Genomic DNA, 21,087 nt, shown 5'->3' on the forward strand with positions numbered 1-21,087 from the left:
CATCAGATTACTTGATTTTCATAAATGTTAAAGTTTCCTTTATTGATCTTTTAATGTTTATAGAATCTGTCAAGCTCCTTCTTTTTATTCTGAATAGATAATTTTTATTTTCTGTTTTTCTTTAATACACTTGAGACTGGTTTATCAGTTTTCTTAATCTTCCCACAGAGCCGAACTTGATTCTGTTTTCTGTTTTGTTGATGTCTGTTATTTCTTCATTTCACAAATTTGGGCACGATGTGCTTTTATTATCATTATATTCCAGATATTCTAATTTCTCTGTGATTTATTCTTTAACCCATGAATTACTGGGTACCATGTTAATTCAGTTTTTTTATATCTCAAAGGTGTATTATTATTATTGATTTCCTTTTAAATTCCATAATGTGCAGAGAACAGACTCTTCAAAATTTCAGTCTTTTAAAATTTTTTGAGACTGTTCTGTCTTGGTGAACATTCTGTGTGTACTTGGAAAGGTCTCTTCTGTTTTGGGGCACAGCGTCCTGTGTATGTCAGTTAGGTGTTGATGTCCTTGTTCAAATCTGCTGTAATTTTACTGACTTTTCCCCCCATATTTGTTCTATCAATCATTGAGAAAAGGCATTGAATATCTATAGATGCTTGTGAAATTGTCTATTTTTTCCTATAATTATATCAGTTTCTGCATAATTAATTTAGAATCTCTGTTATTGGGTATACACACATTGAGATTGTTATTTTTTTTTTTTTTTTTGCTGATAAAGTGCTGTTTCTCCTTACGACATGTCCCTTTATCTTTCTGGTAATACTCTGACTTTGAAATCTGTCTTGCTTGATGTTAGTATCACCACACCAGTTTTCTTTTGCAGATTGCTTGCATGGTGTATCTTTTCCTCAGTCTTTAAACTTTTAGCCTATGTGTATCTGTAAGAGTGATTATCTTATAGACAGCATATTTAGGTATAGAGTTTCTTTTTTAATCTTGTCTGACAATTTCTGTTTTTTAATTGGAATGTTTAGTTCTTTTACATAAAATATTATGTCTGCCGTGTTGCTGTTGGTTTCTATTTGGCCTTTTTATTTATTTCCACTATAATCTTTTTTGTTCTGTGTTAATTGAAAAATATTTTATAGTATTTTATTTTATCTTTGGCTTTTTTAATACCTGTATTTATTTATTAGGGCTTCCCTGGTGGCTTAGTGGTAAAAAATCTGCCTGCCAATGCAGGAGACATGGGTTCAGTCCCTGGGTCGGGAAGATCCCCTGGAGGAGGAAAGGGCAACCCACTCCAGTATTTTTGCCTGGAGAGGAGCCTGGCAGCCTGCAGTCCATGGGATCACAAAGAGTCAGGCATTCAAAGAGACTTAGTGACTGAAAACAACAAATGACATTTATTTATTAATGTCTTTGTTAAAGAATTCCAGTAGGTACGCTTAACTTTACCACAGTCTTCTTAGAGTTAATAATCTATCATTTCACACTGCATAATTATAAGAATCTTGCATCAGTATAGTTCCATTTTCCTGTTCCTCCAGTCCTCGTATTTTATATTATTGTTTTATCTTTTGCTTTTACAGGTGTTATGCATTCACCTTACAATGTTATACATTTTTTTGTTTTCTTTAAAACAGCTATTTGTCTTTTAAGGAAATTAAGAGACTATAGATAATCTTTTATATTTTCCTTCCTATTTATTATTTCTGTCACTATCTACTCCTTCCTGAAGAATCGTATATTCATCTGATGCTGTTTCTCTTTAGCCTGATGGATATCTTGTATTATTTCTTATTGTACAGTTTTCCTTGTGAAGGAAGATCTCTCCTTTTGAGAATGTCTGTATTTCATTTTTTTTTTTGACAGATATTTTCACTGGATAGAGAATTCTTAGTTGGTAGCTTGTCCTCTTTTAGCACTTCCGAGACACTGCGTCATCTTCAGACTCCTTTTCTGGTGACAACTCAGCCGTCATTTATGTCACTCCCCACATGAAATGTGTCTTTGTTTACATAGTTTGCTTTCCAATTTTTCTCTTTATTTTTTGTCTCAGCAGTTGGGTGATGATGATCTTAGGTGTAGTATTTTTAGTGTTTATCTTACTTGGATTTCACCAATGTCCTTGGGTCTCTACATTGGGGTTTCCCCAACAGTTTGGGGAAATATTCAACTGTTAGTTCGTTACATTTTTTTCCTCTGTTCTTTTCTCTCTTTCTACTCCATTTGGAAATCTAATTGCACACGTTATATTGCCCTATGAGTCTCAGAAACTCTATTCTATTTTTCATCTTTTTATCTTATTCTTGTTTCTTCTGATTGGATCATTTCTACTGCCATTTATAGTCTTCTATTAAGCACAAGCAAGAACTTTAAAATTTCAGTTATATTTTTAGTTTTTAGAATTTCCATTTGCTTCTTTTTTAAATAGTTTTAACTTCTCTGCTGATATTTCTTTCCTTTTTATATATTAAGGCTGTATTATTCTTTCAATCCTTGTACCTATGTATAAAAGGCGCTTTTAAAATCCTCGTCCGCTCAGTCTAGCATCAGGACCAATTTCACAGTCTGTTTCTGGCTGCATTTTTCTTGACTATGAGTCATACCTAATGAGTTTTGACAAATTTGTTTACTAATGTAACTTACACCACAGCCCAGCTGTAGACGATTGTGTGACTCCGGTTACTCGCCACAGTCGGTCAGTGTTCGGATCTCAGTGTTTCGCCTGTTCTTCGGTTTCATTAAACGGAATCGTATTGTGTGTACTCTTTTGTGCTGGGCTTGTTTTGCTCAGCGTATCTGTTGAAGTCATCCGTACCTTTGCACGTATCAGCAGTGTATTCTTTTTTACGAGAGAGACTTCACTGTCACAGTGGAATTTATCACAGTTTTAACCAGCCCTCCTGTTTATCCACATTTGGTTTGTTCCCACTTTTTCACTATTGTGACTGAAGCTTGTTTGTGTATCAGTGTTTTAGTAACATTTCTGTCCAGTAAATACCCAGGGTGAAATTATTTGGTCGTAGACTACTACTTTGTTTTAAAATTCCATAAATTAAAAAAAATGCTAATGAATGTTTATTTGGTTTATATATTTACTGCTTGGTTCTGCTCATGGTTGCTTCTTGCTCCTCCTCACTGCATTCTTCTGAGTTGAGTTTCTTTTTTAGTCATCATATATCCATCATCAGTGGTTTTAGCAATGATCTTTTTTTTTTAGTGACAAACTCTTTCTTGTGTATGTTTAAAGCTTTTATTTTGCTCTCACTCTGAAGAATCCTTCTACTGTGGAAAATATCAGGTATATAAAGTAGAAAGAGTGACATGAGGTGCCCTCAAGTGCCCCGTGCTGACTTCAGGATGATCAGACTATCACTGGGCTTACTTATCTGTGCTCCCACTACATCTCCACATCTGCTCAGGATGACTTTGAAGCAAATCTCAGACACTGTCTCATCTGTAAATGTTTGTACATATATTTCTAAAGGAATACCCACAGTGACATTTCAAGAAGAAAAATTAAAAATAATCACAAAATATTATTAAACATCTAGCCAGTGTTTAGAGTTCCCCATGTGGATCCAAGAGTATTTCTTAGTTATTTTGAATGAAAATTCAAGTAAAGTTCACACACTATGGTTAGTTGATACGTCTTGGGGCTTCCCTGGTGGCTCAGATGGTAAAGAATCTGCCTGCAGTGCAGGAGACCTACTTTCGATCCCCAGGTTAAGAAGATCCCCTGGAGAAGGGAATGGCTACCGACTCCAGTATTCTTGCCTGGAAAAGTCCATGGACAGAGAAGCCTGACGGGCTACAGCACATGGTGTTGCAAAGGGTTGGACATGACTGAGCGACTAACATACACACACACATCCGTTTAGTTAGTGTGTGCCTCTTCATCTTTTTTCCCTGTTGCGTTTGTATTTGGTGAAGAGACCAGGTTCTGTGCCGTAGACTGTACATTTTTATTTTTGCCATCCTCACCAAGTTATTTAAGCATGATAGTCTGCCCAGTGTATTTCCTGTAAACTGGTGGTTAGATCTGCAGCCATGGTCAGATTCAGGCTAGTTTGAGGCAGGGGCAGAAGGTAGGATAAATGAATGAGCACTTCCCTTAGGAGACATATCATGTCTGATTGTCTCTCCTTTTGTGATCAGCCTTTGGTTAATCATTGACTAGATATGTATTTGATTAGGGATCATCCTCACTCTGGGCTTCTCTGGTGGCTCAGTGGTGTAAAGAATCCACCTGCCAGTATAGGATATGTGGGTTCAGTCCCTGGGCCGGGGAGATCCCCTGGAGGAGGAAATGGCAGCCCACTCCAGTATTCTAGTCCATGGAGTCGCAGAGTCGGACAAGACCGAGTGAGCACACGATACACGTAATACTGTTCTGTTTTTAGTATTAATTTCCCAGTATACCTTTAAAATTTTTATTGTTTGTTTTGCTTACAAACAATGTTTGGCCAGTTTACAGTAAGGAGAGCATCTCTGTAATCGCTTTTGCCTTATCCCTTTTCCTTTCGATATTTTCGGCAGGACTCAGTAGCCTCGCAGCCTCCTACTTGAACCCGGTGAAGTCTTTGGTGCCGCAGATGCCGAAGCTGCTAAAGTCTCTCTTCCCCGTCCGTGACGAGAAAAGGGGCAAACAGCTGTCTCCCCTCGTGCATCAGGTAAAAGCATTGGGAGGGCGCACGTGCTCCCAACGGGTCGCTGGCCCAGCCCTGCTCCCTGTGCGCTGAAGCTGGAGGGGAGAGGGGAGTGGGGGTGTCAGAGCTGGGCTTTCAGACCTGGTGAAAGCTCTGATAATTTCTCTTCCACTCTCGTCGAAGAGAACAGAGCTGTTTAAACGTATTGACACTCTCAATCCTTTTTGCTTTTAAAAAATGCCAAGTACGCTCCTAATGTGATTTATGGTAATATCACTTAGAGCAACAATAGTGAAATTTATGAAGTGCACTTAGTGTTGTTTGTATATTGCCAAACGGAAAATGTAATTCTATTTTTAATTCTTGATTTCATTTCTAATTTCAAACAATTTAACATCATCCCCGTCCTTGCCGCTCAACGTTTTTCCTCTACTGTGGTTTACCTGTTCTTTCAGTTAAATATGAAAAGGGATCACTTGTCTTAGGCCTGTTTTTCTTGAAACTCTCTACCCAGCCTTAGAAGAAGTTTCAGAGAAGATGTGAAAGGGTTTTCCAGATCATCAGGAAACTGCTTGTATGTGATGGTGCATGGGAAGCCTGTTGGAAATGCAGTCTCTAGCCTCCTCTAGGTGTGAATTCAGCAGAAAATGATAAATGAGGATTTATTTATACTCATTCAAAAACACATATAATGCAAGTTCAGTTGTTGAAATAGGTCTTTTGACATCAGCTTCTCCGCATTCACTGAAACATTCAAGCTGCAGAAGTGCAGGCGAGTCCTTGCCTGAGACCTTAACTCTTTAAAAGAATTTTCTAAGTTCATGAGTGTATATTCAAGGTAATAGTTTTGTAAGGCTGCTGTGCAGGTATTTTTTTCAAGCTAGCAGTATATGAGCATATTATACCAGCGTAGATTCATATTGGATGAAAAAAATTAAACTTTGAGATTTTGGAAATGTTTAAATTTAACTGGGCACATAAAGGGTGCCTGACTGTTATCAGGATGAATCTGAGATGGTGAGAGCTAAAAGAAACAGCCAACCTGCTACTTGGGGGTAGGCAACAAGGATTTTTCCAGGGTTTGTTCCTGCGCACCTTATTTTGTTCTAAACTGCTGTGTTGTTGTTTCACAAAGTATGATTCATGGACTGTTTGTGCCAGAATTTCCATAGTAGCTTTTTAAAAAGGTAACTTAAAAATATGGCCTGATCTTAGAACCCATTCCTCACCTTGGGCCACCTGATAATCTGCATTTATAAGTAGCAATGGAGAAGGAAATGGCGACCCGCTCCAGTATTCTTGCCTGGAAAATCCCATGGACAGAGTAGACACGGGCTACAGTCCGTGGGGTAACACAGAGATGGACACAACTTAGCAACTAAACAACAACATAAGTCAGTTCAGTTCAGTCGCTCAGTCGTGTCCGACTCTTTGCAACCCCATGAACCTCAACATGCCAGTCCAGCTCCCGGAGTCCACACAACCCATGTCCATTGAGTTGGTGATGCCATCCAGCCATCTCATCCTCTGTCTACAAGGTGATTTTCAGGGCTTCCCAGTGGCACTAGTGGTAAAGAATCCATCTGCTAATGCTGAAGATGTGGGTTCGATCCCTGTGTTGGGAAGATGCCCTGGTGTAGGAAATGGCAACCCTCTCCAATACTCTTGCCTGGCAAATCCCATGGACAGAGGAGCCTGGTGGGCTACAGTCCAGTCCATAGGGTCGCAAAGAGTCACACGCGACTGAGCACACACACACGAGGTAAGGTGATTTTCATTCACATTTAATTTAAGTTTGATAGCCACTGTTTTTCAGTTGCTGTTTGGTGAAGACAAAGTTACGTAAGCTAAAGGAAATTGGAGTCACGTTAGAAGTCAGTGACTCAGATGACCAGAGTTACAAGTATTCTTTTAAAGTTGCTTCAAGGTTTTGATGTAAGTCAGAGCACCTGTTACCATAAGAAGTAGCCTTTCTTCTCTTGCCAGTGAGCGACTGGTTCTTCCGGATATGAGAGGAAGAGCAGTGGTTTAGAAAGCAGTCTAGTGGTTGGTGGAAACTGCAGTGCGCAGTGTCCAGGTTAAGAGAGGTAACTTTGAAATACTTTGAAGATACCTTAAGTAATATTCATTCAATTTATTTTATTTGAGCATATATGTGCAAAGGCCTTCCCAGGTGGTGTTAGTGGTAAAGAACCCCCCTGCCAGTGCAGGAGATGTAAGAGACCCGGGTTCGAGCCCTGGGTCAGGAAGATCCCCTAGAGGAGGGCTTGGCAACCCAGTCCATTACTCTTGCCGGGAGAATCCCATGGACAGAGGAGCCTGGTGGGGTACAGTCCACAGGGTCGCAGAGAGTCGGACACGACTGAAGCAACTTAGCACGTACACGCAAAGGTATTGGAGAAAGCGGCCCCCAGTGCTTCATGTTTCATAAATAAATGAAAACGTAAACACAAAAGTAGCCTTATTGAAGGTGCCCAGTGGTGGATCTGAACTGTTCCCAGTTGGTTTATGAAACCACAGTCCCTTGAAGGACCATTGCTCGAGGTCACCAGAGTCGCATCTCTCTCGCCGCACTTCTCAGTCCTCCTCTGACTTGACAGTCGTGCAGGAAGCATTTTCATTTCTGGACTTCAGCACTGAGCCCTTCGCCTGGCTTCCCTTGTTGACTGCTCCGTCTTTCTCAGTTTCTGCCTGTTCTGGGACCCTTTGTTCCATCCAGCTGCTAACATTCAGGGGTTCCAGAGCACCCTCCTGGGTGACCTCATCCACCTCTGTGGCTTATACTGTTTATGCACTGATGATGCTCACATTTCTGTCTCCAGCCCAGGCTTCGCCCCTGAGCTCTGGCCTCGTGGAGCTAACTGCCCGTTCAGCTTTTCCACTTACAAATCAATTAGACTTTCACATTTTACAAGTTCATATCATTGCTGTCGGTTTCAGCTCACAAGTCTGTTTACTTCCAGCATACAGAATACTTCTGAAGTATTAATGTATGCCCATCTCAGCGTATAGCACAGATGTCCACCTTGTTGCTTCACCTCACAAATAGACCATCAGTAAAGTTTTATAGGTACCACTTTCAGTGTGATGACTCCATTTCTCATCACTCATCCAAGCCATCGTCTCTGGCTGTGATTATGCAGCAGGCTACCAGCTGATCAACTGATGCTTTTTGCCTCACTGAGTCTGTTACTCACAGAGAAGCCAGAAGCCAGAGTGAGCTCCCAAGGCCTTATATTAGTTCATGGCTTGGAACCTTCCATTGCTTCTCACTGAATAAAATCTAAATTCCTTACTGTGGTTTACAGAGTCCTGTGTGATCCAGCCCCTGACCTTTCATCTTTATTCCCTTTTTTTCTTCTTTGTGCACCACGCTAGGCCATACTGATTGGCCTTTTTGTTGTTTGTTGATCTCATGGACACATGAAGCTCCTTTTGGTCTCAAGAGTTTTCTTCCTTGCATTTCCTTCTACTTGGAATGCTCTTCCCCAAAGTCTTTGTGTGGTTAGTAAGCCTCTAGGAGACTGGTCTGCTACTGTCAGGGTCAAGAAAGGCCACGGAAACAAATACGCTTGAATTTAGAATGTGTTGGACCGACCAGACTAAAAGAGCAGCCTCTACCGTACAATACAGTGTATTCCCTTATTTAACTTTTTGTTGGGACTTACATTTATATGTTTACTAGTTATCTCCTCTACAATGTAATCCTTGAAGGCAGGGGCAGATTGATGGAAAGTGTATGTTGGTTGACCATTGATGTATGTTCAGATGTTAGTATTAGATAGTTGGAATATACCCAGTGTAAAGGACTGTGGTTAATGTTCAGAGGTGAGGGAATTGCACCCAAGTGGGGATTTGAGATATCAAGGCTTATTCAGGAAATGTCTTTCTTAGACTGATGCAAGTTCCACTGAAGAACTGTTCTTAAAGTTGTTCAACTATTCTTAGTTGATCAGAGATGCTTCTGTTCTTCTCATTTTTGCTATCTTTACTAAAGCTTTTAGAGAAGTAAATTATAATTTTCACTATCAGTATGGAGACAGTGTCGATCTAGAGAAATACAGAGACAATATCAATATAGAGGTTTCTCTTACTAGGGCCACTTTAAATATGCTTTAAGTCATTACCACCTAAATGATGTTTCATCCTTGGAAATGGGGCACTTTTGCAACAATGGAATCTCAAAATAACACCCAGTACATTGCTGTACCGACGAGACTTTTTTTTTAGTGTTTTCCAGTTTTTCACAGCTATCATCACTATAATGGCATCCTATTCACTTGGAAATCAGACTTGATCCCCCAGAGTTGAAGTTCTTTCTTTTCTCTCTCTCCGTGGACCCTCCGAGTCCTTCAGGAAAATAGCTGGCTTATTGCCACCCAGTCTTTGCCTCTGCTTTTTTCTGCTGTTGCCCAGAAATTAAGGATTCTTTACTCTCCTAGGCTTTCTCCAGTCCTAACAGCTAAAGATGTCAGCTCTGTCTCTTACAATAAATGCCTCATCGTTCCTCAGTGGTCTTGCCAGGGTCTTGCTGAAGCGGGGAGCCCAGAAGTGATACTGTAATCCCTTTGCTTGAAAACAGTGTGCCTATTATCGTCCTCTTCTGACCAATGTGCTTCTACCAAAGCGGCACATGAGAGCACTTTTGGTTTTTTTTAAGGAAAGTTTCACTTCATTGTGCTTCTGGTCAGTTAATGTTCCCCCTTTTCATTTGCTTGTTTATTTGCTTACTCTCTGGCCAGTGCACTTCTCTTTTTATTATCATGTTGACTTCCCTGGTGGCTCAGACGGTAAAGCGTCTGCCTGCAATGTGGGAGACTTGGGTTCGATCCCTGGGTCGGAAAGATCCCCTGGAGAAGGAAATGGCGACCCACTGCAGTACGCTTGCCTGGAAAATCCCATGGACGGAGGAGCCTGGTGGACTACAGTCCATAGGGTTGCAGAGTCGGACACGACCAAGCAACCTCACTTCACATGTTGTTTAGTCGCTAAGTCATGTCTGACTCTTCTGTGACCCCGATAGACTATAGCCCACCAGGCTGCTCTGTCCATGGGATTTCCCAGGCAAGAATACTGCAGTGGGTTGCCATTTTATTATCCAGGGGATCTTCCCAATCCAGGGATTGAACCCAAGTCTCCTGCTTGGCAGGCAGGTTCCTTACCACTGAGCCACCAGAGAAGCCCCTTCATTGAAGCATAAAAATACTTAAATAAGAATCTTCAGGTTCAGGCCTAAAATTTGTCAGCTTGATTTTGTTTCAGCATTCCTAGGTTAGCAAGATATTCTTTGAATAATTAAAGGTACATTGGTTCTTATTAGCATCTGCAAACTTTTGAAGGGCATACTCTGCATTTGAGTCACAAACAAAATATGGAACATTAAGCGTGAGAGAGTGCTCTGTCATATGTGACTGGAGCTTCCTCCCCAAGCCACAGAGTGGCCAGTGGACGTGTTTCAGCTCTGCCTGTTCAGTAACTGCCACCTCCTACCCCCGTTTTCCCCTCTCTCTACCAAGGAGATTATAGGAGGTTTTGTTAGATGCATTATGGAAACAGAGGGACACCATGCCTTCCTCTGTATCACTAATCTAGTGAGACTAAGATAAAATTTATGCTGATGAACATTCGCCACCACCCTGCCTGCTGCCTGGCTTTGCTCTACCCCAGTGTAAGGTGTCTAGTGTATCATAAAGAAATACACATATACTCCAAGTTTGCTCTCTATTTTGGTTCTCATTTTTATTTGCTGCTAGTGACTCGTTAGTGCATTAATTTCAATGGCCTATATAAATAGTCATTAACTAATTAATACCACACTAAAAAACTTAGCACAGATTTTAGAATAACGTGTAAGATAGAACCCAGAAAAATAGAAATCAGTGCATATGCCTAAAAGAAAGCTGGATCAATTCTCCCAATACAGGAAGGGATAAATATTGATATGAACATTGCATACAACTTAGAGACAATAAATAGATAGTAACACTGCTTGAGATTTGTAATGTGAGATGGTACAAAAAACTAAACAGAGGGGGAGCTTCCCTGGTGGCTTCAGTGGTAAAGAATCTGCCTGCCAACGAAGGAGACACGGGTTCAATCCCTGGGTTGGGAAGATCCCACATACTGAGGAGCGACTGTGCTCTAGAGCCTGGCTGCTACAACTATCAAAGCCTGAAGGCCCTCATGCCCATGCTTCCCAACAAGAGAAGCAATGAGGAGCCCATGCACTGCAAGTAGAGAGCAATCCCGATCACTGCAACTGGAGAAAAGCCTGCATGCAGCAGTGAAGATCCAGCACAGCCAAAAACAATGAAGAAATAAAATTTAAAAACTAAACAGAAATCCCCTAAAATCCATTAAATCTACTACACAGTGGAACCGCAGAGACAGCACAGAGTAACACAGCAGGCCATAGAGTAAGGTAGGCACACTCATTTCTTTTCGTTTTCAAAGCCATTTCTCTCTGTTTCCCACCTAACTGTGATGAAAGATCTTAAAGCTTCTTGCTTTTTCTGTTTCTGTCCCAAGTTAGTTTGGAGACTTAACCTCCTTCTCTGGAAGAGTCACAGTAGCAGAGACACAGCAACCTAAACACACGCCTGGATTCTCTCTGGCCTCATTCGAGGACACTTAGATCATTGCACGTAGCTCTGGGTGCCTTACTACTGGACGTCCGTTGACCAACTGGAATTATTTCAGAGAATAACATCAGAAATGATTTATGAGGAAGGATTAAAGGAGTTATTTATAGCTTGACCGAACAATGACTGAGAGAGCTGACTGTATAAGCATTCAAGGGATGGCAACACAGAAGGCGGGGAAGAATCGTATAAGGATGGTTCCAGGAAAACAGCAGAATGAAGGGCGCAGAACAATGAAGTGATATTAACGAAGAGAAGGCAACAACCGTGCACCAGCACAGTGATTTATAGACAGCAGGGTCCTCTCCCAGCACCGCTATGGATTTCAGTCACTTCTGTTTTTTAAAAAATAAGATTTTGAAAATGTAAAAATATTCCCAGTAAGAACCGAGGAATGAAATAGGTCCTGTTTCTACCAGTCATATTTCCTCTTTTCTTTGTTAGATTAGGTGGAAGAGAAGCAGAAGTGATGAAGGAATGATTATTAACAAAAAAGTACTTTTAATCAGAGTGTCCTTGACATTTTCAAACAAGAATGTTCAGTTCCGTCCCTCATGCAAAGATACAAACACACAATCGCTAATGAAAAGATTAGTGTTTATTAACTTGTTCTTTGGAATCAGCAGGTTCTCAGATCAAGATTCTATTATTTGGGGGGGCATATTTCAGTATTTGAGAAGATGCATGGATCTTTTCTTGTAAGATCAAAGTTAACAATTCATCCTGAGGAATAAATAAATTTATAAAGAAATAAAATAACAATTTTAAGGAAGTCTTTAAAGACAGAGTTTCTCATATTTTCAAAATCATGGCTTGAACATATTTATAAAACTTATGTTTCTCATTTTTATGGAGATTTTTTCTTTTTTTTGTAATCAATTTCTGTCTGAGTTCCAGAAATGCAAAAGATACAAGCACCGAAAGAGGTGGCAGCTGACAAAATTGCTGTCTTTGACCTTCTGATGCAAGTTTAGTAACGAATCTGGAAAATAATGAACTGCAATTAATGAAATCTGCACTCATATTCAAGTGTGTTTCTCAGACAGCACATAAAATAATTGAAAGAACTTCCTGCTCTCTAATTAGTTAGATTGAATTAATTTGGCATAATAGCTTTTTTCATGTGTCTAGAAGTTGGTGTTCAGATGAAGCTATTTATGTACTTCCAACTTCTGAATTCCAGATGGCATCTTTGGTTCATTTGGGGGATTAAGGAGTTAATGAAAGAAAAAAGTGCAAGTATTAGTGTCTTGCTCGTGTTGACTCTTTGCTGCTCCATGGACTGTAGCCCTCCAGCCTCCTCTGTCCATGGAATTCTCTAGGCAAGAATACTGGAGTGGGCTGCCATTTCCTTTTTCAGGGGATCTTCCTGACCCAGGGAGTGAACCCAGGTCTCCTTCATTGCAGACAGATTCTTTACCATCTGAGTTAATGCTCACATTTAATTTCCACCATCAGAAACACAGCCACATTTCTGGCCTATCCTTGCTCTACTGTTAGCTCCTCTCCAGTGTCCTGGGCTTTGCTTAGGCCTACCCTGCTGACCACAAGGGTTTCTGTCTCCAGTTTCAACACCACTTCCAGTGTGGTAGGTGGACAGAACCTTGAGTAGAGAAAGCAGTGCCCTATACATCTCTGACCGAGCTGGAAAGGTGCTTAGGTAGTTCTTTCAGCTTTCATGTGAGTGAGTGTTCTGTGTGTAAAATGGGGAGAAACAAACACAGCTACTGGTTCTTCCCTTGTGCGCTAAGATGCTGTTTTAGACTCTTCATTACTCAGGCTCCTCTGATGAAACAGGCTGTATAAATGCTTGCTGTGGTGTCTTAAGGGTTTATCGTCTTTTTTTTTTTTTTCTGAAGTTCTATTTCAGTTGGTTGAGGTGTAGGAATTTGTCTCAAAGGAATTTGCTATTAAAAAAAAAAATTATTTATTTGACTGCTCCAGGCTTAAGTTGTGGCATGTGGGATCTAGTTCCCTGACCAGGTATTGAACCCAGGCACCCTGCATTGGGAGCCTGGAGTCTTAACCACTGGACAACCAGGTAAGTACCAAGGGTTCATCATCGTAACCAACTAAAAATAAGAAAAAGGATCTAGACCTTGTTTTCTAGCCTTGAGTTTTCCTTTAGTATTCAGGTTTTTAAAAGTTCTTTTCCCTTGTAGTTTATATTTGGATATGTTATTCTATATTGCTTGTTCTTGTGTTAATAAAGGGAAGTTTGTACAGACCTTTTGGAATACAGAGTTTTAAAAAAATTCAAGGAAAATGATTTCTGTTCAGTTGCTTTGTGGATGAATTCTTAGGCAATTCTTAACTGCTTTACGAAATGAGACTCTTATGTCTGTTTTGTTTTCCAAGGTCATAACATTTTACCATCTGTCTTTGCCCCAGAAATGTATGGATATTGACATACTTAGACACTAAGTTGCCTTCAGAGTCAGGGTTAGTAGCTAATCTGTAGAATAATGAAAAGAAGATAGTTTCTGAGGCAGGATAGGAGTTGATTTGAAGAGGCCGCATCTTCCACTTATTTTTCAGAAATGGGCTTTGTATACTTCTGTATGAGTCTGTAGACCCAGGGTTGGCAGGCTTTTTTGGTCAAGAGCCAGATAGTTTTATTTTAGGCTCATTTTAGGCTTTGCTGGCAGAACTGGCTGCAGACAATGCTAAACAATGGGTCTGGGTTTGTTCCAATAAAACTTTATTTATAACCCTGAAATTTGAATTTCATATAATTTTTACATGTCACAAAGTATTCTTTTATTGATATTTTAATAATTTCACAGTGTAATAACCATTCTTAGCTTGTAGGACATACCGAGCTGGGGACAGTCTAGATTTAGACTCAGTTTTTAAGTTTTTAGATTAACAGCCATTCTGTTGACTCAGCTGGTAAAGAATCCTCCTGCAATGAGGGAGACCTGGGTTCAGTCCCTGGATTGGGAAGATCCCCTGGAGAAGGGAAAGGCTACCAACTCCAGTATTCTGGCTTAGAGAATTCCATGACAGTCCATGGGGTCGCAAAGAGTTGGACACGACTGAGCGACTTCTCTTCACTACCTTTCATAAAGTATCCTTCCTTCTTCATGGATACTTGAGAAACTGAGTGGATAGAGTGACTTATTACACCCTATTTTTAAAAGAGAGACATCTTTTTCCACATAAATACTTAAGTTTTACCGATTATCATGTAGAAATTTAAAAAGTAAACTAGCTAAACCCTAATATGTAAGAAACTGTTTCTTTCCTGACAACTTCAGAAATATTAGTGTTTAAAATTTCCCATATGTAGGATCTCAAGTATGTTGAGCTAACACATATATTGTTGTTCAGTCGCTAAGTCCTGTCCAACTCTTTGTGGCCGCATGGACTGCAGCACGCCAGGCTTCCCTGCTCTTTAGTATCTCCAGGAGTTTGCTCCGACTCATGTCCATTGGGTCAGTGATGCCATCCGACCATGAAGTCTGTTAGGACAGGCTCGTTCACTTTTATCAACTGATAAATAATTTACTTGTTGACAGAAGTGTGCCTTTTAGTTTTGGGTTTTTTTTTTTTTAAGATTGATTTATTTTTGCTGGGTCTTTGTTGCTGTGGGCTTTCCCTAGTGGCGGCGAGCTGGGGCCACTCTAGCTGCGGTGTGAAGGCCTCTCACTGTGGTGGCTTCTCTTGTTTGGAGCGCAGGCTCGAGGGCATGCGGGCTTCAGTAGTTGGAGCACGTGGGCTCAGCAGCTGTGGCCCGTGGGCTTAGTTCCCTGCAGCATGTGGGTTTCCCTGGACCAGGGATCACAGCCATGTCCCCTGCATCGTCAGGTGGGTTCTTAACCACTGGACCATCAGGGCAGCCCTTTTAGTTGTTTTATGTAATTAAAATTAAATTGGAATATCAGGTATTAGACCCTGAGTGCCTGTTTCTGAAGAGGAGGATTGTCTGTGTGTCTGATTTTGCACATATTGTATCCTCAACTCCTGACACAGCCTTTAGAATACAGAAGGCTGCCTGGAGCCTGGCACGCTACAGTCCATGGGGGTCACAGAGTCCAGCGCGACTGAGCGACTTAGCACAGGCACCTAGTACGCGTTTTACTTAATCTAGAGAAATACCTTGGAAGGCAGTGCATGGAACCCCAGTAATTAGGGTTACATGGTGCTTTAGACATGTGCAGTGTCTACCGTGCCAGGGATTCTATATGCATCAGCTCAACAGCAGTGCTGTCTGATGGAAGTATAATACGAGCCATGTGTGTCATTAAAAATGCCTAGTAGTCACACTTGAAAAAGAAAGAAGAAACTGGTTGAATTAAATAATTTACGTAACCCAGTATATTCATAATATCATTTCAACCTGTCATCAGTATAAAAAACAATCTGAGATATCCTCCTCTTTTTTTTTTTTTTTCTGTAGAGTCCTCAAAATCAGGTGTGTAGTTTACATTTCTAGCACATCTCGATTCAGATACTAAATTTTCCTTGGAAATACTTGATCTGCATTCCGAGTTCATAGAATTGAAAAAATAAATCCACATGCCCAAGACGTTACAAAAACATACTAAAAGGCACTTTAATTTTTAAATTTATATGTTATTAATTAAAATGAAGTAAAATAAAAAATCCACTTCCTCAGTCACACCAGCCGCATTTCAAGTGCTCAGAAGCCACCTAGCTGGTGGCTGCCATGCTGGACGCACAGAGTTGAAGGGTAATGTTAGGCGCTGACTTAGAGATGAAGATGAGTCTCAGGTAGGTAACACCTTGTCTAAGCTGACACTGCGTAGTGAGGAGCAGAACTGAGACACAGTCAAGAAACAAAATTTAACGCACGATTGTGATCTGAAGAGATTTCACTGGATTTGATTAAAAACAGCAAGTGATAATATTTATAGAATCAAATCTATAGAGTATTTGAAGGAGGAACTAGTCATGCTGTGGAGAAACACTGGGTAGAATCTCTCTTCGGGTTTTTTGGCCCATTTCTTTCTAAAAACAATTATTTCTGGGCATTGACAACTTAAAGCAGAAAAGTGACGTAGTCAAATTTGTGTCTCAGGAGGCTCCTCTCGCTGCAGTTTGGAAGGTGGATTTGGAAGAGGATAGAACTGGAGGAATCTACTCAAGTGAATGTACAAACCTCATGAGGGATTGTAATATTGGTCAGAGAAGGGAAGTCACCATCCCATGCTGACACGTGGACACTTGGCGCTGGCCGGAAGGAGCATGTGGCAAGTAGGGTAACAGTGTCTCTGGCAAGGACCAGCTGGTGGCCACCCACCATCCACCCTGGCTGACATTGCTCAGAGAATTCCTATGGACTGGATTGCCACTTCCAGAGGTGCAACCCAGAGGCGATCAGGTTTACCCAAAGAACTGAGGGAGTAATTAGAATGAGAGTTACTCACTTAAACTGAGAACTCTGACTGCCAGGTGGAGACAAGGGCTGGTGTCGTCCGTGGCCAGCACAGTCTCAGCCGGATCCTCCTGGAAAGCCAGAGTGCAGATCATGAGGTTGATTGCAGACCCCTGGCAGAGGGGGTGGGGGTGCTGGCGGTGTGAGCTGGGGTGGTCCTGAGGGGTGCCTCCCCTCCGCCCCCACAGTGACTGGAGCTGCCAGTCCCTGCACAGTTGCTGGGGGCACTGCCAGCTCTCCCTGTCCCTGCCGGCTCAGCACCCTGCCTCTCTGATTAACATAACCTTTCAAAATCTGTTTATATTGATTAAGCTATTGCTGATTCTTGATCTTTAGGTAATTGTACATGTCTGACTTTGTCTAATGTTTGTTACTTTTACCAGAATGTATTCAAAGATGAGGAGGTATTCAGCTTGGTAGTGTTCTTTATGTTTTTCTCACTTTATCAGCATGAAAATCAAAGGTTGGCTATTGAGTATTTATGGCCAGAATAAATCTTACATCTCTTGTTGTATTTTCCTAGGCTTGGATTAAAGTGATTAGTTAGAGTTGAAAAAAAAAGATTTAGAGGATCATATTTACTTAGGAACCATTAGAACATGACTTGTAAAGAATTTATCAAATTCATGGTAAGGGGTGATTATTAGCAAAGGTTCGTTTTTAGACAAAAAAAAAAAGGTATCAGAAAATTCAGTGTTTTTGAACAAAGTGTTAATTAAGTTGCTTCAACAGACATCTTTTCTCCCCTCTACCTACTCCTGTGCTCAAAATTTGGAATTTGATAGGATTTTTCCAAATCCTAAGTGTACAATTCAGCCTTTATATCACTTAAGTCATTCATTCACTTATTTACTTGTTCAATCAACAGACATTAAGTTCTTGTTTTATGGATGAGATGAATGAGACATAATCCTTACCCTGCAGAGAGCTTACAGTTGAGAATGACCCCCGTCAAGACGGATTGACAGATAATTAGGTTATATATATAAATAGGTTATAGGTGGTATGTTGGGGTTATAGGTGAAAGTGTGGGGAGGGGGGTGCATTTTACCTTCAGTTTCAGGAAAAATAGATCATGCTCCAGCTAAGACTTAACGATGGCTAGGTCTTCACCAGGTGGGCGATGATTCCCTCAGGGAGGGGACAGCGTGGGGAAGTCTCTGGATAAGAAGCATGCTCAGCCTCATGAGAGGTGATGTGCTTGCATATCATGTCAAGGAGTTAAGACTTCATTCCAGGCAAATTAGCTCTTATGTCTAGTTAGGACATCTGAGCTCTGGTGTGCCATCATTGAGGTGGCATAGAAAGCCAGAGCTTAAAAATGACGAGATAGGGTGTGAGAAGTGACTGTCACCTTTTCCCCACAGCACTTCCACGCTACCCTGTGCCCCTCTCGTGCTGGTCCACTAGACCTGACCCGCACGCAGGACAGTGCCCTGGTGTAGCCGTCCAGCCCTTAACTGTTAGGTGAATGCCTCTGAGCCTCACTTTCTGAAGTGTGAAATGTAGATAATTATACTTATATTCACGCACCTCATAGGACTTCTTAATATTTATAGCTGCAAAATACTTTGCAGTCATTTTTATTAATAGTTACCAGATGTGTCGTAAGGATTAATGAACTTATGATCTGAAATGTTTTGAGCTCTCGAAATAGGCAGCCGCTTGCATGGGGGCTATGCAGAGGAGCATTAAAACGCAAACAGTACCATTTGGAAATGTGAGCCCTTCTGTGTGAAGGACAGATGACAACTGAAGAGTTCAGCACACTCTGGAGGTATTTTTGGTGCCCGTAGTAAGGTTGCTGAATTCACCGGAGGCCATCACCCTCAGAAAGCGGGTGCGCCCTCCCGGTTGGGCACGCGCGTGGGAGTGTGGCACCGACATGTGCTCCCTCTGCAGCTGCGTCCCGCTCGCCCTGTCTCCCGATCTTCCCAGGCGCTGTCTCTCACTCTCGCCCCTGGTTGTCTCCAGGTGTTTGCTGGCCGCCTTCATATCTCTGAATTCTCCTGTTTCCTTTTCCTCTTATCATCCAAATTCAGTCTCTTACATTTCTGGTGCTCTGCCGAACCGTTGATGCAACTGCTTAATTGATTTCTCCAAATTTTCTGTCTCCTCCTTCAGGGATGATCTTCTGTAAGCCTAGTTCTTAGCACCACTTCATTCGATTCCTTTGCTAGCTCTTTGTTGCCTGTGAAAATCCACCATAAGCTCACAAGGCCTCCTCCGCACGCCCTGACCTCCTTTCCCTCTGCCCAAGTCTGGTCACTCCAGATCCTTCCCTCTCTTGAAGACCTCCTGGAAGGTTGAGAAGCTTTTCCCGGGCAGGGAAGTGAGAGGAGGGAGCCTCCAGACAGAAAGGGCAGCCTGCCTTTGTCGTGCCACTCTTCATGGGTCGCCAGGCCCCCCAGGGAGCCACTGTGTCTTCAAGGTCTGTGTCCAGGTGGAGTCACCCCCACGGAGGTGTTCTCGATCTGGTCCCTGGGTAACCCCTTCCTCCTCCACATCTTCTCTGCTTGGAAACTTTCATTCCGATACCTGTCATCTTCCTTGATGTTTTCCTTTTTTGCATACGCATCCTTCCCGCAGACTGGATTGCTGCCTTGTTAAGAGGGATCCCCTGTCCTTCTGGTCTTCATATTCCCACAGCACTATTGCAACTCTTTGTGCACCTGAGACCTGAGTCCTTACTTCTTTTTTTCTGTTTTAAGTATTTAAAATATTTTAAAGTTATTTACTTATTTTTGGGGGGAGGCTGTGCTGGATCTTCAGTGCTATATTCCGGCTTCCTCTAGTTCCGGTGAGTGGGAGCTACTCCCTGGTTGAGGTGCACGGGCTTCTCATTAGCACGTCTTCTCTTGTCGCAGAGCACAGGCTCGGCAGTGTGGCACACCAGCTCAGTTGCTCCAAGGCATGTGGAGTCTTCCTGGACCAGGGATTGAACCCGTGTCCCCTCATTAGCAGGTGGATTCTTAACCACTGGACCACCAGGGAAGTCCCTGAGTCCTTGCTGAGCTGAAGGAGAGCCCCACTAAAGCAGAGCCCCAGTTAAGTTTGTCATGCAGGGCAGTATTGTGGGGAAATTTGAAATCCACAAAAATAGAGTGAATACTGTGGTGGATCCCTATGCATTCGTCACCCAGCTTCCATGAAAACTAGTCTGTGGCCAGTCCTGTGGTCTGTGTCTGTGCCCCCAGCCTCTTGAGCATGTCCTCTGCTGGAGAACAGTCTGCTGTGATGCTCTTTCATCCAGAGCTGCTGTCCGGCAGCCTTTCCTAGGAGGGGGGCACCACGAAGTGCCTAGTGTGTGAAGCGGAGAAGTAGGTGTGGCTGGAGTACCTGAGTTTGCACTCAGGACCCACTTAGACCTGATGTGATCTTATTGTTGACACAGGTTCCAGCCATTTTAGGTGTATCTAGGGGTTGGGCGGGTGTCTCTACAGAGCAGATCTGTTACCTGATCAAGAAGTATAAGTGTTAGTTGCTCAGTCATGTCTGACTCTCTCTGATCACATGGACTGTAGCCCGCCAGGCTGCTCTGTCCATGGACTTCTCCAGGCAAGAATACTGGAGTAGGTTGCCATGTCCTTCTCCAGGGGAAATCCTGACCCAGGGATCGAACCCAGGTCTCCTGCATTGCAGGCAGATTCATTACTGTTTGAGCTACTCGGGAAGAAGTGGTTGTGGTGGGGGGGGGGGGGGGGGGAGGGTTGCAGAAAGAAGTGGTTGTGGAGAATGAGGGACGGTGCGGGGAAGCGTGAGGTCTTCAGCATAGAAGCCTGGAGCCACAAAGCTGGGGCCCTGTCCTCAGGAAGCCCTGTGGCTCCGCTGGATTCCAGTATTGCATCCCAGTCAAGCAGGTGCCTTCCCATTTACTGGATTTAAAAAAAATTATTCTGAATCACAAAGAAAAGTATATTTTTCTGTACCCCGTTTAGGAGGACACAGAAAAGGTTTCATCCTGGGTGGCTGTAGTTCCATCTTGGTGGGATTTTTACATTTTTGTGCTTTAAAGGAGAATGTTTCATCTCAATCTTGTCTGTTTTAAATAAGACATAACTGAAGAATGTAAGTATTTCGGGGTTCCAGCTTAACAAACTTTTTTTCTGCCCTTACTGAGAGAGATGGTCTGAACACCTTTCCATTCGTGGGGGGGCTTCGGACGCAGTGGGGAAAATGAAAATGAAGGTACTAGCCCCGGCACTGAAGGGACCGTAAGACAGAGTGGAGGGTGCATGCTTGAAACAGAGAATCCCTGACAGGAGGCCTGGGGCAGGCAAGATGTGCGACGGGAGCTGGGTGGGAGGCACGGGGGTCTTTCCTGGTCAGGGAGTTGAGGGAGAGGCTGGGGGGTTCAGGCCTTGCTGCTGGCAGGGCACCCTCCCTGGCTCTGTCCATTGTCTTTCCTAAACCCACGTCTGACCC

General features: G+C 42.4%; 1 protein-coding gene across 2 annotated transcripts in view; it reads left to right on the forward strand.

Moving 5' to 3' along the window:
• Positions 1-21,087, forward strand: part of KIF13B (kinesin family member 13B) — a 212,224-nt gene that overhangs the window by 177,416 nt on the left and 13,721 nt on the right. For both annotated transcript variants that reach the window (XM_027549009.1, XM_027549010.1), the window contains exon 37: positions 4,511-4,644. In XM_027549009.1, coding sequence (XP_027404810.1) covers positions 4,511-4,644 — 134 coding nt within the window. The remainder of the gene's footprint in view (positions 1-4,510; positions 4,645-21,087) is intronic.

The sequence above is a fragment of the Bos indicus x Bos taurus genome, chromosome 8, assembly GCF_003369695.1.
Source record: "Bos indicus x Bos taurus breed Angus x Brahman F1 hybrid chromosome 8, Bos_hybrid_MaternalHap_v2.0, whole genome shotgun sequence".
NCBI classification, from domain to species: domain Eukaryota; kingdom Metazoa; phylum Chordata; class Mammalia; order Artiodactyla; family Bovidae; genus Bos; species Bos indicus x Bos taurus.